Genomic DNA, 16,804 nt, shown 5'->3' on the forward strand with positions numbered 1-16,804 from the left:
TGTCCTCCCACACTCTTCCCACCTCCCACTCCCACCTCCCAACCATGGACTTTGATGTCAGAATCCTGGTAGCTGGGTGACGCCAGGGCCCCCCTCCCTTCTCCACGATGAACTTCCGCCTGAAATCTGCCCCAACAAGCCAAGTGCATTGGGTGGGGTTATGGGAGTATCAAGAGATTGGAGCAATCCCGCAGCCTCTGTCCCCTCCCAGCCAGAGAGAGCATCAGAGCCTGGAGCCCCCAACAGCGGCGGCTCCACTGACTGATGGCCTCAGCCTGCGACTTGGGAGGCAGGGCCCTTAGAGAGGAGGAATGAGTCAGGGTTTGGCTGTGGGGAGACTGAGCCCCTGGGCTAGAGTGGGCCCCATTCCCTGCCTCCCCTCGGCCTAGAGCCTCAGCACCTCTTAGGAGCGGGCGAGAAGCCCAGGACTGGCCCAGGGCCTCTGCCCGTCCTCTGTGGTCCTTTGAGCATGGCTATTCCCAGACACTCCTGAGAGGAGCTGAGACATTGGAACACCCCCCATTAATGTTCCCTTCAGGCCAAAGGGCCGAGGGTTGGAGAGCCAGTTTGTCTAGAAGTAGCCGTTGCCCAGGGACCTCCCGGAAAGCTCAAAGTGGCCGGAGCATCAGTGTCCCTGGCCCTGCGGAGGAGAGCAGGGGGAGCTGGCTTGGGTGGGGGTGGGGGGAGCCCATCTGCCTTTCATTGAAGCCAGTGTTCTTTGTTCCTGCCTGTAATAAAATTTTTATTTTTAAGAGTTGATTTGCTTTGGTTGGTTTTATTTTTCCTTTGAAAAAGGGGGGAGCTGGTGGTGACTCTGCTTTTCCGTCCGAGGTGTGGGTCCCCTCTGGGGAGGAGAGGGAAAGCAGAGCCATCTCACCTGATTCAGCTGAGGTTGCAGAGCACATAGGCCAGTGTAGAGAGGGCCGATGGCCGGAACCCCCAGGGCGGGGAAGGAACGAGGGCCACCAGTCTTTGGCAGGAAGCATCCTGTTTGTCTATCTTCTCCGTCTCCCTCACCTCCCACGAGGTCTCCTCCTTCTCCCCGACCATCTTCATCAGTCCCTAGCCAAGCCATCTTCTTTCCACTCCCAGTAACCTCTGAGTGAGTTTGGAAGACCATGGAGCTGCCCCCCACCTCCGTGCCCAGGGGAGACGTGCCAGGCAGACACCTCGTAACGCTGGCACTCTCCGGTATCTCCCCTCCCAGGAGGACGCCTGTCAGGACTTTGCCATCTCCTGCACAGCCTGAGGGGAGCTAACAGGCCTCCTTGCTGAGGGTTAGCTGGTAAGACCGTGCCTCACCGCCTTCCCTGCCCACCCCCATCTCACCCTCATCGCATGCCTCACAGAAATCGTCCATCTGTCTGGTGTGGTGTGTTGTGTGTGTGAGTAGGTGCTCTATAGGAGGGCTGGGGAGGGGGGAGCTCCCTTCGGGCTCCCCTGACCCCTTAGGAAACAGAATGGAGGGGTGGCTAGCTTAGGCCACTGAAGTCAGCACCCCAAAGACGGAGGCCCCCACCTGGTCCTGGAGTTTGGTCCGAATTGTGCTACAGGAGAGAGGTGGGAAGAGGGGACGAGTTGGCAGACTCCCTTCCCTCAGGCTTTCCCAGGCACTGGCTAGAAAAAGTTGGGCAGAAGAGCCTCCCGCCATGTGGTCAGTGCTCAGTCCGGTTCTGGTGGCCTTCCTGCCCCGGGAGTGTGGGGCCTTGGTCTCTGTCATACATCTCGGCTTTCTCCCGCTGCAGTCCTTTCGGCTTGATTGATTTTATTCATTCTTTGTTCTTTGTGTCTTCCCTGATCCTCGGTTACTCCTCAGGGAGGGGGCCCACCCCCATCCGGGTAGCCTGTGCCTCACTTTCCCCAGGCCTCCCCGTCCTGCTTTGCCCTGAGCTGGTTGACTTCTAACCTCTCTCTTCTCCTTCCTTGCTGTCCCAATGATGGGGGAATTCCAGTGCGTGAGGGGCCTTAAAGAGCTTTTGAGGACCGCAGCCTTCTGCCTGTCTGGGAGAAGCTCCGAGAAGGCAGGGCATCCTGGAACCCCCCCTGCCTGAAGCCTCGGCCCGGCCTGCCACCGTCTGTGCCTCCAGGGTCTGCTCTCTCTCTGCCTCCCGTGTGTCTGCTCAGCAAGGGCCCCTCCTGCCCCTCCAGCTTTAGGGGGACAAAGACCGGGGCCTGAAAGAAGCTTCCCCTCGCCATGCCCTGCCCTGCCCCTGAGCGGAGACCCTTCCTCTCCCAAACCGTCGGAAGCCATAAAGCAGCCGCTAAACCAGTAAGCAATCCCCCTTCCTTCGATCTTGTTCCCCCAACTCACAAGGAGCCAGGCCTTTCCGAAATCTTGCCTTACTCCCGTCCCCCCAAGCCTAGGCACAGCCGTCCTCATCTCGATGAACAAGTTTTCTTAGGAGTCTTCTGTGCCGCTGACGCTGCTGAACAGGTTAGGTGACTGCTCTAAGCACCACTGGTCCAACTCTGTTCCCACGACGCCACCAACCAACCCTCCTCCCTGTTGGGGCTGCAGGGCCGATGCCGGGGCCTTGTCCCCAGCTCTCTGCCTCCCTGGGGAGAAGCAGGATCGGTCCTGCAGAGGAGATCAGAAGGATCTGCAGGATCTGGCGGAAGGCCCAGGCCCGGAGAGGGGGAGTGGGATGGCGCTGGGGCTCCTTGTCTTTGCCTTTGACCTTTTTCTGAACCAAATAAAGTCGCTTCTCCTTCTTGCCGTACACTAGCTGCTTGCCGTTGCCTTTACTCCTGGGACAGGCCCTATCTGTTCTGAGGGAGAAAAATATTGGGGAGGCTTCTTGGGGCTGTGCGGGGTACAACGTGGTAACTCGGGTGGGTAGCGAGGGAAAGGTACAGAGTGCTTCCCTGGGGTCTCCCTGGGAGGGCTGTGGTCCAAATGCCATTCTCCCCATTTTGTAGATTGGAAAATAAAGGTAAACGATGGCCTTTACCTAGACCAGTGATTCCCAAAGTGGGCACCACCACCCCCTGGTGGGTGCTGCAGCGATCTAGGGAGGCGGTGATGGCCACAAGTGCATTTATCTTTCCTATTAATTGCTATTAAAATTTTTAAAAATTACTTTCCAGGGGGCTAAGTAATATTTTTTCTGGAAAGGGGATGGTAGGCCAAAAAAGTTTGGGAACCACTGATTTAGATCATACTGTGTCTCAGTCAGAAGCCAGCAGCCAGTGGAGTGTCTTCTAGCTCTGGGGCCGGAAGGGACCTCAGAGGTCAATAATCCAACCTCTTCTTTTAAAAAAAATTATTTTAAAAAACCCCTGACCTTCTGTCTTAGAATCAGTACTGTGTATTGGATCCAAGGCAGAAGAGTGGTCAGGGCTAGGCAATGGGGGTTAAGTGAATTGCCCAGGGTCACACAGCTTTGAACCCAGGACCTCCTGTCCACTGAGCCACCCAGCTGCCCCCTACCTCTTCATTTTCAGATGAGGAAGCCGATGCCCAGGGGTAGAAGAAAGCTTGCTCATTGCCATTAGTGGGATTCCAACCTTCAGGCCACTCCACCACAGTGACTCTCCTGGTTTTGAAGCCCAATTCTTGTCCATTGACAGTTGGTGTGGCATTTCCCTGGCCTCAGTTTCCTCACCTGTAAGAACAGTCCCCTGGCCCTCTCTGAGTGGTTGGGAGAAGAGCCTTAAAGCTCTATTGGAACGGCCATTGCTGTTTCCCTGGCAGCGCTGGGGAGAAGGGGACCAGAAGGATGTTTTCCAGAAGCCTCCCTCTCCTTCGCCTTGTTCCCCTCCTTCGCCTCAGTTTCTTCATCTCTAAAAGGAGCGAATTAGACAGGATCTCTTCAGATCCCTCCCAGCCCTAACCGGAGGATCGGAGGCCAGAGGGGCTAGAAAGGCCCCACTTGGAAGGCAATGGGAGGGTGGAGGGAAGGGGGGTGGGGGCATGGCAGGCTGAGCTTCCTTCCTTTCCCTTACTCTTGTGGGGGGGTCCCCCCCAATGGCTTTGCTGGGCCCTGCAGGAAGTTCCAGATGCCCTGGGGCCGTTGAGAACAAGTCTGGAGCCCTGGCAGCCTGGGGGGACGGGGAATTGGCCAAGTCCCTGATCCTCAGAGGCAGATAAGCCAGGGGGAGCCAGAAGAACACCCCAGGCGCCTCTGCGGACAGACGGACAGATGGAGAGGGAGAGGAGCCCTCACCGAGTTTCCCTGAGCATGAGACCGGTCCGAGAGAGGAAAGTTTCCCAGACGCTACCCAAGCACCCTCATTTTGCTTAAAGACCATCCTGGATTGTCTGCAGGCAGAGGGACCCCCGGGGCGCTCAGGTTGGGAAGGGGGTCCTCACCTCCTCCTCTCCCGACGGGCCATTCGGTCCTAGCTGGAGAGACACCACCACTGGCCTTGAGTGGGGACCTGAGGGGGAGCTCTATCTGATACACAGCCAAAGTGGATCCCAATCCACTCGGCCTCCGTCTCCCCCTCTGTAAAATGGGATGGATCTCTCGTACCAGCATCTCCAAGGATTCCATTCAAGTCACCGAGCAGGGTTGGCAGCCCTGACATTTCTCTCAGCCCAGGGAAACAGCGACGAAATAACAGAGCCGCCCTCTGAGAGGCCGAGGACTCCGCTATTGCATGGACTATGATCTCATCCGCGGGAGGAAACTCCCTGTCCCTAGATGTCTGCAAGCGCCTGGAGGCCCTGAAGGGCGAATGACTTACCCAGCCGTATGTATGTCAGAGGCAACACTTGAACTCGGATCTTCTCCACTCCAAGATTAGCTCTTTATCCACTCACCCCAGGCGTCTGCCATGAGGAAGAGGAAGATGCAGCGGGGCCCCTTCCCCACCCCTCCGGTCTGCTCTTTCCAAGGTCTCCGCTATCCTCGGTCAACCACACACACGGACACCCCCCCCCCCCCCCCCCCCCCGCAGCCCGAAGTCAGAGGGGTGAGAGGCTGTGGAGCACTTAGCCAAGGGGCTGGGATCGAGGGCAGTCTGGGAAGGGATCCCCTATGCATACGGGGCCCTACCGGGGCCTCATCTGAGCCTCACAAGAACCCTGGGAAATGTGCTCTATTATTAAGTCCCACTTTACAAATGATGAAGAGGGGGTAAAAGACTTGCCCTGGGTGGTATTCTTACTAAGCCAGAGAGACAGGATTTGAATTCAGGTCCTCCAGACTGCAATCTATGCAATCTATGCATCACACCAGGCTTTGGGGAAAGCTCTTTTTATATGTGTATTTTTATTATGTTTAATGTATATTTTATATGCTTATACATTTATATTTATTTTTTATATATTTCTTTATCTATTTTCTTTTTCTTTATCTATTTTCTTTATATACATGTATCTTTATGTATACTTTATATATATATACATATACATATATATGTGTGTATATATATATATATATATATTTAATTTATTTTTAAACCTCTTACCTTACCTTCCTTCTTAGGATCAATACTGTGTATTGGTTCCAAGGCAGAAGAGCATTAAGGGCTAGGCAGTGGGGGTTAAGTGGCTTGCCCAGGGTCACCGAGCTAGGAAGTGTCTGAGGTCACCCAGCTGCCCCCTATATATTTATCTTTATATATATTTATTTTATTTTTCTATATATTTATATTTATGTATATTTTCTTTTTTCTATATATTTATCTTTGTGAAAATTCATTTTTATATATTTATTTTCTTTTCTATGTGTTTATATATGTATTTTCTTTTTTCTATATATTTATCTTTATGTATATTTTTCTTTTTTATATATTTATTTTCTTTTTTATGTGTTTATCTTTATGTATATTTATTTTCTTTTTACATATATATTTTTTCTTTTTTTTAAAACTCTTTCCTTCTGCCTTAGAATCACTACTAGATATTGGTTCAGAGGCAGAAGAGCAGTAAGAGTTGGACAATTGGAATTAAGTGACTTGCCCAGGGTCACCCAGCTAGGAAATGTCCCAGGCTGCTTTTGAACTCAGGACTTCCCATCTCTAGGCCTGCTGCACCACCTCGCCGCCCCTAAATGTGTTCCTTTCAAGATTCTCTAAATACTCTTTCCCACTCCTCCACACATCAGGAGACTGTCAGAGACCAGTTCAAAAAAGGCCCATCCTGGTGCCCAGCTGTGTGCTGTGGGGATGAGCCTCCTCACAACTCTCTCAGCTGGTCTCAAGCTACCCCCAGGCTCCTAATGGAAGCCTTTCTGAACCCGCAAGACCTGTTAGAACTCGACACAAGTAGGCCCTTCCCAGGCCCAGAGTCAACTTTGGGTAATAAAGAGAAATCAGAGGAGGCAGCTGGGGAGCTCCGTGGATGTAGTCAGACCTGGAGACAGGAGGTCCTGGGTTCAAATGCAGCCTTGGACATTTCCTAGCTGGGCAACCCTGGGCAAGTCACTTGACCCCCATCACTAGCCCTCACCGCTCTTCTGCCTTGGGAGGGATACTTCATAATGATTCTAAGACAGCTAGTGAAGCATCCTTAGGCTGGAGTGTAGGTCCATTGGGCCATCCCAGTCTCAGGAAATCTCTCTTCTGGTTTTTGACCTGAATCTTTCCCTCTCACAGCTGACCCTGCGAGGGCCTGGAGAGCCCTGAGTGTCAAAGCCAAGCCTGCTATTATCAGCCAGTAATTACCAGGTAGCCATGTGGCACGGAAGGCCTGGGCCCTGCACTCCCAAAGGGGATGCTCGGAGCAGGGGAGGAGAGGCAGGATGGGGAAAGTGGCTGTTTCTGCTGACTCAGGGCACGGAAGGGAGCTCTGCTGGGAGAGGCTCCTCCTGACCTCCCCTTGCTGCCAGGCCTGGGCCTGCTGCCTCCTCGATGGTAAATGGAGGCCTGGAGGCGAAGGGAGGTCCCTGAGACAGGAACTGAGTCAGAAGTCAGAGAGGCGCAGAATCCAGGCATCCTGAATCCAAGGAAAGCTGAGGAGGAGCTCGAGAAAAGCAGCAAAGGGGCTGCCGAGGGCCCCCCACTATGGGAGTGCAACTTACAGGTTCCATTAATACAGAACCTTTTAACCTCCTTTGGGCCTTATATCTCCAACCCCTGAGGAAAGATGCTATTTCAGAATAAAAGCAAGAAGAGGAGTGGGGGGGCAGCTGGGTGGCTCCGTGGAAGAAAAAGAAGGTCTAGAGATGGGAGGTCCTGGGTTCTAATCTAGCCTCAGACATTTCCTAGCTGGATGACTCTGGGCAAGTCACTTAACCCCCATTGCCTAGTTCTTACTGTGTTTCTTCCTTATTATTGATTCTAAGACAAAAAATAAGTTGTTTTTTTTTTTTTAAGGAATCTTAAAAGACTATCCTATTCTAGTCCCTACATTTTACAGATGGAGAAATTGAGTCTCTGAGATTTGAAGTGACATAGGATCATAGTACTAGGACTGGGAAGGACCTTATAGGCTATCAAGTCCAGCTTCTTTATTTTACAGATAAGGAAACTGAAATTCAGAAGTGGTGACTTGCCAAAGGTCACACGGCTAATAATTGTCTGAGGCAGGCTTTGACCTCAGGCCTTAGAACCAGTGCTCTGTCTACTGTAATAACCTCTTTCTGTCAAATGAGAGAAGATCCCTTTCACTGGGGGGTTGGGAGAGGTCAAGGAAAGTTTCATGAAGAAGAAGACCCTGAGTTGAGCCTTGAAGAAAAGGAAGGACTTCAGCCAATGGTTTGATCTGGGCATATATTCAGAAGGGTGTGAGACAGTATTGGCCAGGAGAGGGACCCCGGAGACATCAAATGACCCCCAAGAAGGGAAGGGACAGAGTTAAGAACAGAAGCCCAATCTTATGACTAAGAATCCATGAATGTAGATGAAGTGTCCCCTATGTTCCAGGGCAGCAGCAAGGTGGTGCCATGGGGCACAGAGTCAGGAAGGCATGAATTCAAATCTGTCTTCAGTTTGGACAAGTCATTTAACCCCATTTGCCTTAGTTTCCTCTCCTGTAAAGTGAGCTGGAGAAGGAAATGACAAACCACTCCAGTATCTTTGCCAAGAAAACCCCAAATGGGGTCAGGAAGAGTTGGACCTGACTGAAACTGCCCGGGATCCAAAAAAAAGACAAAAAACAAAAACAAACACACCACTCCCTGCTCTGGAGGAGCCCACGGGCTAAAGGGATGACAAGAGGCAAAGAGCTATGTACAAACAGGATCTCTGTGTATGGGCTAAGCTGGAGAGAATCTCCAAGGGACTGCAAGAAGACTAATGAGGACTTAGAAAGGCTTCGCCCTGCAGCATGCAATCCCCATCTTGGTCTGGGATGTAATAGGATAACTGACCTGGGAAAGTACAGTGAGAGCCCAGGTTTCCGAATCCCTAGGGCCAGCCTTGCCCTCCTTTGGCACTGCTGTGTCCTGAGAGGGAGCAGCTGAGATTGAGTGACTATCACTCCAGAAAGGTACCTGGGAGGTCAGGAGCCAAACCAGGCCCAGGGAATGGGGTGTGGAGGGGAAGGGTGGGACTGAAACAGAACTGATCCCATGATCAAAGGCTCTAGAGCTGGGAGGGGCCATAGAACCCAGAGTGACAGAACTGGGAGGAATCTTAGAACCCAGAATATTAGAACTGGGAGGAATCTTGTAACCAAGAATGGCAAAGCTGTGAGAAATCTTAGAACCCAGAATATTTGAACTGGGAGGAATCTTGTAACCCAGAATGGCAGAGCTGCGAGAAATCTTATAACCCAGAATATTTGAACTGGGAGGAATCTTGTAACCCAGAATACTAGAACTGGGAGGAATCTTGTAACTCAGAAATGCAGAACTGGGAGGAATCTTGTAACCCAGAATGGCAGAGCTGTGAGAAATCTTAGAACCCAAAATATTAGAACTGGGAGGAATCTTTGAATCCAAAATATTGGAGCTGGGAGGAATCTTAGAACCCAGAATATGAGAGCTCTTCTGAGGAGCCTTAGAATACAGATTGTCAAAACTGGGAGGGTATTTAGAGATTATTTAATCTAGCGACTTTATTTTATTTTATTTTATTTTTTTATTTTACAGCTGAGGACTCTAAAATCTAGAGAGGGCAAACATTCACACCTGGGTCTTTTGACTATGAGCCCAGTGGTCTCTTACACCAACATCTCTGAAGAAACCCTGGGGACAAACCTTGCACCCTTTCCTTCCACATTGGGGCTAGCCTAGTTTGGAATCTCCCAACAGTGGAAGAAGAACCTTGGTTTGGGGATTATCCCATTACAGAAGACACCACAAGAACTGGAGTCATCCCAGGAACTTTGGCTACACCCATGTGGATTCCTCCCCATGAGCAAAGGCTTTCTCACTTTTAAGCAAAATCTCTCCTGATTCACGGGGAGCTTTTCCCCTCTGGCTAGGTATGACTATTTTTCGTAGCAAAGAGGTTGCTGTCCTGACCAGGGAAGGATAGCACCTTGTGGGGCATCCACCAGAGCTGGACAGTGGCTGCCCCCAGGTGGGCGGGTATAGAAGGAGCCAGACTCATCTCAGTAGCCCTTGCACGGGGGTGGGGGGTGGGGGGGTGGCATCATTGGGGCTGGATGGGACAAGCCCAGACTGATTCCCAAAGCAAGAAGCCCCCCTTCCCCCAAACACTAGGCTCACTCTGCAGAGCTATGGGGTGGGGCTAGATAAATAGGAGCCCCTTGCTGTTCAATGGCCACCCCCCCCACCCCATGGGCATTTTGCCAACTCCCTTAGGTGTGGCTCTGCATTGAGGTGGAGCCAGAGCCCCATCTGGAAGGAAGGTGTGATCCAGTGAGGCCTGAGGGCAGAGAGAGAGAATGCTGCTACTTGCACCCTGAGCCAGGGAGCCATGAGCAGAATCTGAAATAGATGGGAAATGACTGAAACCCCCCCCCAAGTGTCCCCATTAAACAAGATGATGGCCATCCATTGTGACACTGCTGTCTCTTAAGGCTCAAGTCCCTCCCCTGAGAAGCCAGCATCCCCCCAGAGGGACCAAACTGGGCTCAGAACCCAGGTGTCCTGATTGTCTGCCTCTCAGACAAATCAGTGGATCCTGGCACTAGGTCAGAGGTGAGTCAGAGAGGAAAGTGGGGCAGGTGATGAAGTCTGTGACCCCACCCTCTCCAGGGCGCCCACATGAGCCTCCCTGATACTCTATGGCTTGGGAGGGAGCTGCCAGCCACCTAAGCATGCTGGGCATGTAGCCCAGCTGAAGCAAGGTCCCTGGGGAAAGTCCTCCAGTCAGTGGGAACTAGCTGCTGAGTTGAAAGGGAAAATTGCAGGGTAATGGGGATGGTATTGGGCCCAAGTGGAGTGGCTAATTACAAAGGCTGGGCCTAGAGCGTCCTCGCTTGTTAAACTCTTTAAGTGGCACATGAAGATGCCACCTCAACACTCTGGGAGTGGGGGGATGGGGAGGGGGAGATTTAGGGAGCAGGGCCAGAGGGACCTCACTTAGCTCTGAGAGGGCTTCTCAGATAATAGGAGGATGCCTGGGGCAGAAAGAGGCCCTAACGAGGTTAAATTAGCAGGATCTACTCCCCAAGCACTGCCCATTCCCCATGAGGACAAATTAGAACTCGGAGCACACCACGGGAAGCTGCCAGGCTGAGTACACAGAGTGCCTGTCCAGTAGCTCTAGCCCCTCTGGGGGGCAGAGTTTGTTGGGAAGCATTCTGCTATATTTAACAGGCTTTAGAGTTAAGAAGGACTTGGTTCTGGCACATGTACACCCCAGTGTGAGGACATCCTTTCACTGAAACATCCACACGCTCTCTGGCCCCCCACCCAATCTGTACAGGGGGCCTGGGACCTCCAGGTTCTCTGCAGCACCCCAGGGCCTCATGGTTCCTGTTTCCTAGAAGGCTCTGTCCCTGGCCAGGGTCAGACAGTTCTAGCCTTCACACTTACTAGCACCTAGGAGGTGGTGGTGAAGACGGCCATTACAGTCAACTGTAAGTGGGAGCTGACCACCACCGACCCTGTGGGAGCACCAGGCCCTGTGGGTGGCAGCTGCCCTAGGTGGGGCCCACGCCTGCCTTTCTCCTTGCTGAGTGTTCCCAGGATGACTAATGGCCCCTTTACCTTTAAGGAGCAGCCAGGAAAGAAAGGAAAAAAAAAAAAAAAAAAAAAAAAAGAAGGGTGCAGGGCTGGGGAGGCTGGAGCCCCGGCCCGCCCCGCCCCCTGCCCAGCCCGGCCCCTCCCCGCCCGAGCCAAAAAGGCGGCCTGGGAGGGAGAGGCTGAGCAGAGCAGCCCCCAGGTGCCGGCATTCAGCACAGCCCCGAACCCAGCCCCCAGCCCGAGCCAGCCGAACCATGGAGAGAGGCAGCCTGATCCAGAAGGCCAAGCTGGCCGAGCAGGCCGAGCGCTACGAGGACATGGCCGAGTTCATGAAGGGCGCCGTGGAGAAGGGCGACGAACTCTCCTGCGAGGAGCGTAACCTGCTCTCGGTGGCCTACAAGAACGTGGTGGGCGGCCAGCGGGCGGCCTGGAGGGTGCTGTCCAGCATCGAACAGAAGGGCGCCGACGAGGAAGCCGCGTCCGCGGAGGACAAGGAGAGGGGCCCCGAGGTGCGCGAGTACCGTGAGAAGGTGGAAACCGAGCTGCGCGCTGTCTGCGGCACCGTGCTCAGCCTGCTCGACTCGCACCTCATCCGGGATGCGGGCGACGCCGAGAGCCGCGTCTTCTACCTGAAGATGAAGGGCGACTATTTCCGCTACCTGGCCGAGGTGGCCACGGGCGACGACAAGAAGAGCACCATCGACTCGGCCCGCGCCGCCTACCAGGAGGCCATGGACATCAGTAAGAAGGAGATGCTGCCCACCAACCCCATCCGCCTGGGCCTGGCGCTCAACTTCTCCGTCTTCCACTACGAGATCGCCAACAGCCCGGAGGAGGCCATCTCTCTGGCCAAGACCACCTTCGACGAGGCCATGGCCGACCTGCACACCTTGAGTGAGGACTCCTACAAGGACAGCACCCTCATCATGCAGCTGCTGCGGGACAACCTGACCCTCTGGACGGCCGACAGCGCCGGGGAGGAGGGCGGCGAAGCGCCGCCCCCCGAGGAGCAGCCCCAGAGCTGAGCTCGGTTCCCGGGCGCCCCGACGGCCCCTTCTGTTCCCCCTCCCCCGCCCCGGTCTGGCCCCCCCTCGGGGGAGAGGACTCGTGTGTGGGGCGGGCCCCCGGACCCCTCTCCCTCCCCGCGTTCTCCCTTTCCTCTTTCCCCCTTCTCCTCGCCCGCCCTCCCACCATTCTCGCGTGCCCCAGCTCGGGAGCGACTCCCCGACCCAAAAGCTGGGGCAGCTAGGCGTGGAGCTGCGGGAGTCTCTCCTTGTAAACCCAGGCCATTAGGGACGGTGGTTGGTGGCGGGAGCCCCCACGGCTGGCCCACAATTCCTGACTCTGAGCTGCACCCCGTCCCCTGTCCCCTGCGGATCTTAGGAACTGGGAAGCGCCAGGCTCTTAGGGGCTGGAGAGGGGCCGACTGGGGAGCGCAGAGGCTGGGAGAGTGTGCTGGAGGAAGGGGAAGTGTGTGCATGGGTTGGAGTGACAGCGTGCGCTGGCGCGCTGGCGAGCGAGTGTGGATCTGCGACTGTCAGAGAGCGTGTGTGTCCGAGTGCGGGACCAAGTGCCCTCTCAATAAAGAAAGCTTCCCTGACATTCATTCCTGGCTATTTGCAGTCTGTGGCGGTGGGGGAAGTGGGGAGGTTTGGGAGGGTTCTCTGCTCACATCGTGCTGGTGGTGGTGTTCTGGGACCCGGCTTCCTCCTGATTCCTGAGACATTACCTGCCACCACCCCACTACACCCCCAGCCCACCCCCCGCCAGGGGAGCTGGCCCATCTCTGGAAACAGCCAGAAGGGATTTGGGGAAGATTACCTCAGAGGAAGGTGGGGTCGAAGGGCGGGGCCGGCAGGGTTTGGTCCCAATCACAGACTCCAAGGTCGGGGATCTATTTTTTTTTTTTAAACGCTTACCTTCCGTCTTGGAATCTATACTGTGTATTGGTTCTTAGGCAGAAGAGCCGTAAGAGCTAGGCAATGGGGGTTAAGTGACTTGCCCAGGGTCACACAGCTAGGAAGTGTCTGAGGCCACCTTTGAACCCCGTCACTGGACCTGACTCTCAATCCACCCAGCCACCCAGCTGCCCCCCTCAGGAATTGATTAATCCAGCATCTCCAAGAGATAATTCAATATTCAAAGAGGTTGCTGCCCCACTCTGAGGACTGCTTGCTCTGTCCAAGGTTCAGCCCCAAGGCTGAAGTGGGAGGAAAGAGGGGAGGCTGAGACAGAGTGAGAAGAAACGGAAGTCAAGTCATTTCTGAGGAGGGAGGTGAGAAGCCACAGATCTGGAGGGAAGAGGAGGGAAAGGCAAGAAGTGGGACAGCTCAGGTGGGAGGGACCTGTTGAAACACCCCAGGTCTGGGGAGCTCCCTCGGGACCCTAGGAGATGGGAAAGAAGTGCCTTAGGTCTGAGATAAGGTGGAGATGAGCTGCTCAGATATAGAGAGAAAAGAGGTGAGAGGGTCCAGGTAGCTCAGATTTGAGAGGGAATGAGACTCCATCAATCCTAGGTGAATACCCAAGATCTAAGATGGTGATGAGGTACTCTGAGTACCACTGGGGGCCAGGAAGCACCGAGAAAGGCTGGTCCAGTCCTGATCTGTGTAATGGTGCTGAATGCCCTGGGGTGGGGTTCGGGAGAGGAGAGGTGACAGCTCTGATCTGAACTGAATTGGACATCCCAAGTTTGAAGATGGGAGGGGATGATGGTCGAGACAGCCCATACAAGGGGGTTAGACATTCCAGGTCTGAAGGAGCAAGGATGAGATCTGTCAGGTGTGAAGCAGAAAGGGACCTGGGAGGGGGAAGAGGTGGTAGGAAAAGGGAGAAAGCTCCTACGTGAGAACGCTTGTTCTCTCTTTTGGGTGGGTCACCAAAGAAGGCAAGAATCAAAAACTTCGATCATGTCCAGTCCCACCTCCCATCCCTCTGCTCCACCCTCTCTTCTGTCACAGGCCAGGGCCTGCATTACCCCTTCTTTCTACCCTAGGCAACCCTCCTTTATTGTCCCCCATCCAAAATACCATCTTCTTCCCCACTTGACCCCTCCCTCCCCTCTCCGGCACACCTCCCTGCTCATGATCCTCCAACTCCAAGGCACCCGCCCCTTTTCTCCTTCGCCCCCCAACAGGGCACTCGCATCCTTCACTCCCTTATCTTCCCCCATCTCGGGACACCTGGCCACCGCTCCGCACTCCCTTCCCGCCCTCCTCACTGGCGCCCTTCTCTTTAAACTATTCTGACGCCTGGGTCCCCCTTCCCTCCTGTTTCCAAACTCTGCCAAGAGGACCCTCTCCAGAGGCCCGCATTTCCACCGCCCCTTCCCCCGTGCGGATCTGAGCAGCCCAGGGGCGTGGCACTGATGGAAGCTAGGCCTATCCTGGGCACAGACCTGTGCCAGGAAATCCCTCCCGGCACTTGGCCGGCCCACGGGGAGAGAAGCGGTTGAGGCGCTGGGCTCTGCAGAGCCCTAGGACCTTGAGCCCGGGGAGAAGTGGGCGGGGGAAAGGCGAGACGCGGGGCGGGGGAAGGTGAGATGCTGGAGGCGCTGTCCCGGTTTCACTCAGACAAGTCTCCACCCGTCCTGGACCCAGCAAGTTCAGCTCAGCTTCTCTCCCCAGCTCCCCGAGTAGGGGAAGGGAACGGGGCCCCAGCCCGAGCCCTCTGAGTCAGCGGCCAGCTCAACCGTGGGGTCGGGTTAACGCCCACCCACAGGTTCAAGAGGATTAGCGGGAAGGCAGGAACCCATTGACCCAAGAAGACCCTCTCCAGAGGCCCCAGTCCCTGTGATGTGCTTGTGAACATACTTCCAGGGGTTTGTCCCACCTCTGACATTCGAAGTTCGAAGACCCCTTCCAGCTCAGACACTTTCTGTTCTAAGGCCCCTCCCACCGCTAAATCCTCTGGGGTTGTTTTTAAAAATTGTATATTTAAATGAAAAAACCGTTACCTTCCATCTTAGAGTCAATAGGGGTTAAGCAACTTGCCCAGAAAGTGTCTGAAGCAAGATTTGAACCCAGGACCTCTTGTCTCTCAATCTACTGAGACACCTAGCTGCCCCCAATCCTAGTCAGAAGGCTCAAAGACTTCATTTACTGTAGGGGAAATAGACAATGAAACAGTTATCTAGCCCTAACCTCTTTCCTAACATCCACTTTCCCATATCTAGCCATCTATTAGAACCTCCAATTGGACAGACCTTAGCTATTTTAAATAACATGTCCCAAACCGAATTCATTCTCTCCCCCCCATCCAAGCTCTCCCCTCTTCTGAACACACACCAGGTTGTTTAGTTTTAAACATAAATTTTTTTAAAAATGGAGGTCTAAGGGGGCAGCTGGGTAGCTCAGTGGATTGAGAGCCAGGCCTAGAGACGGGAGGTCCTAGGTTCAAATCCGGCCTCAGACACTTCCCAGCTGTGTGACCCTGGGCAAGTCACTTGACCCCCATTGCCTACCCTTGCCACTCTTCCACCTATAAGTCAATACACAGAAGTTAAGGGTTTAAAAAATAAATGAAAAAAAAAGTTTAAAAAAAAAATGGAGGTCTAAGTTCTCTGTCCAGCCCTCCTCCCCCATCCATTGAGCAAGCAAGCAATTTGATACCCATCTTACATGTGAAGTCAGGCAAGACACATTTCTCTATTCATCATGTTGGGGAGGGCAAGAAAAAGAAAGAAAGTGGGAAAAAATGCTTCAATCTCTTCTCAGAGTTCAGCAGTTCTCTCTGTGGAGGCCAAGAGCACTCAAACTCTCTGGAGTTCTTTGGAATTGTGATGGATCATTGTACTGAATTGGTTAGCTTCCCTTTTACTGCTCTCCCAGGCTTCCGGGTTGGTAACCTGGGTGTGTCTTTCTCAATTCCTCATTCTCACTCCCCAAGTACAAGCCCTGGCCAAATCCTATAGATTGGACTTTCTTCAGCTCTCTGGTATGTGCTCTATTCTCTCCTCTACCATAAGGGCTGTCCTGGTCCAGGTCCTCCTCAGCACCTCATGTCTGGACTATTCCAATAGCCTACTAGTTGGTCTCTGTGCCTCACATATCTCATCCCTACTCCAACTCTTCCTTCTCTCAGCTGGCAAACTCAATCGAGCTAAATCAAAGGGCGAAATTAAAATAAACAAAAGGAAAAAAAAAACAAAACCAAAAGGGTGACCATGTCATTCCCCTAGTCAACAAATACCAGTTGCTCTCTACCACTTATAGGATCACATGCAAAGTCTTCCCTTTGAGTTTTAAAACTTTTTCATAACCTGCCTTCCTCCTACCTTTCCAGGCTTCTTATACCTTACTCCCCTCAACTTGCTTTCCATCCACTGCCTGGCCTTCTTGCTGATCTTTGACAAAGACACTCCCAACTCAGGGCATTTGCACTGGCTGCGCTCCAGGTCTGGAATGCTCTTGTTTCATCTCTGTCTCATGGCCTTCCAGGCTTCCTTCAAATCTCAGCTAAATTTTCACTGCAAGAAGCTTTTCTCTGTCTCCCTTAAATGCTAGTGCCTCCCCTCTGTAGGTTAGCTCCAATTCATATGTCTATATCTTGTTTGCACAGTCGTTTGCTTATTGATTTTCCCATTAGACTGTGTGCTTCTTCAGATTGGAGACCTTCCATCCTTCTTTCCTTCCTCTCCCTCTCTCTCTTTGTTTCATTCTCCCTCCCCTCTCTCTCTTCCTTCCTTCCTCTCCCTCCCTCTCTTCCTTCCCCTCTTCCTCTCTCTCTTCCTTCCTTCCTTCCTTCCTTCCTTCCTTCCTTCCTTCCTTCCTTCCTTCCTTCCTTCCTTCCTTCCTTCCTTCCTTCCTTTTTCCTTC

The 16,804-nt window shown here is 53.3% G+C and overlaps 2 protein-coding genes across 4 annotated transcripts in view; both read left to right on the forward strand.

Moving 5' to 3' along the window:
- The window catches only part of ZDHHC18 (zinc finger DHHC-type palmitoyltransferase 18), a 40,251-nt gene extending 37,542 nt beyond the window's left edge, over window positions 1-2,709 (forward strand). Inside the window, exons 9-10 of one of the 3 annotated variants that reach the window (XM_044667922.1) lie at window positions 1,208-1,285; window positions 1,953-2,035. In XM_044667922.1, the coding sequence (XP_044523857.1) occupies window positions 1,208-1,249 (42 nt within the window). In that variant the 3' untranslated portion in view covers window positions 1,250-1,285; window positions 1,953-2,035. The other 2 variants (XM_044667921.1, XM_044667924.1) reach the window with 2 other exon arrangements.
- Window positions 2,710-10,946: 8,237 nt separating this feature from the next.
- On the forward strand, window positions 10,947-12,579 carry SFN (stratifin). Its single transcript, XM_044671372.1, has one exon. The coding sequence runs from the start codon at window positions 11,000-11,002 to the stop codon at window positions 12,011-12,013; it is 1,014 nt and encodes a 337-aa protein (XP_044527307.1). The 5' UTR covers window positions 10,947-10,999; the 3' UTR covers window positions 12,014-12,579.
- Window positions 12,580-16,804: the final 4,225 nt, after the last annotated feature.

Source organism: Gracilinanus agilis, chromosome 3, assembly GCF_016433145.1.
Source record: "Gracilinanus agilis isolate LMUSP501 chromosome 3, AgileGrace, whole genome shotgun sequence".
Taxonomy (NCBI): domain Eukaryota; kingdom Metazoa; phylum Chordata; class Mammalia; order Didelphimorphia; family Didelphidae; genus Gracilinanus; species Gracilinanus agilis.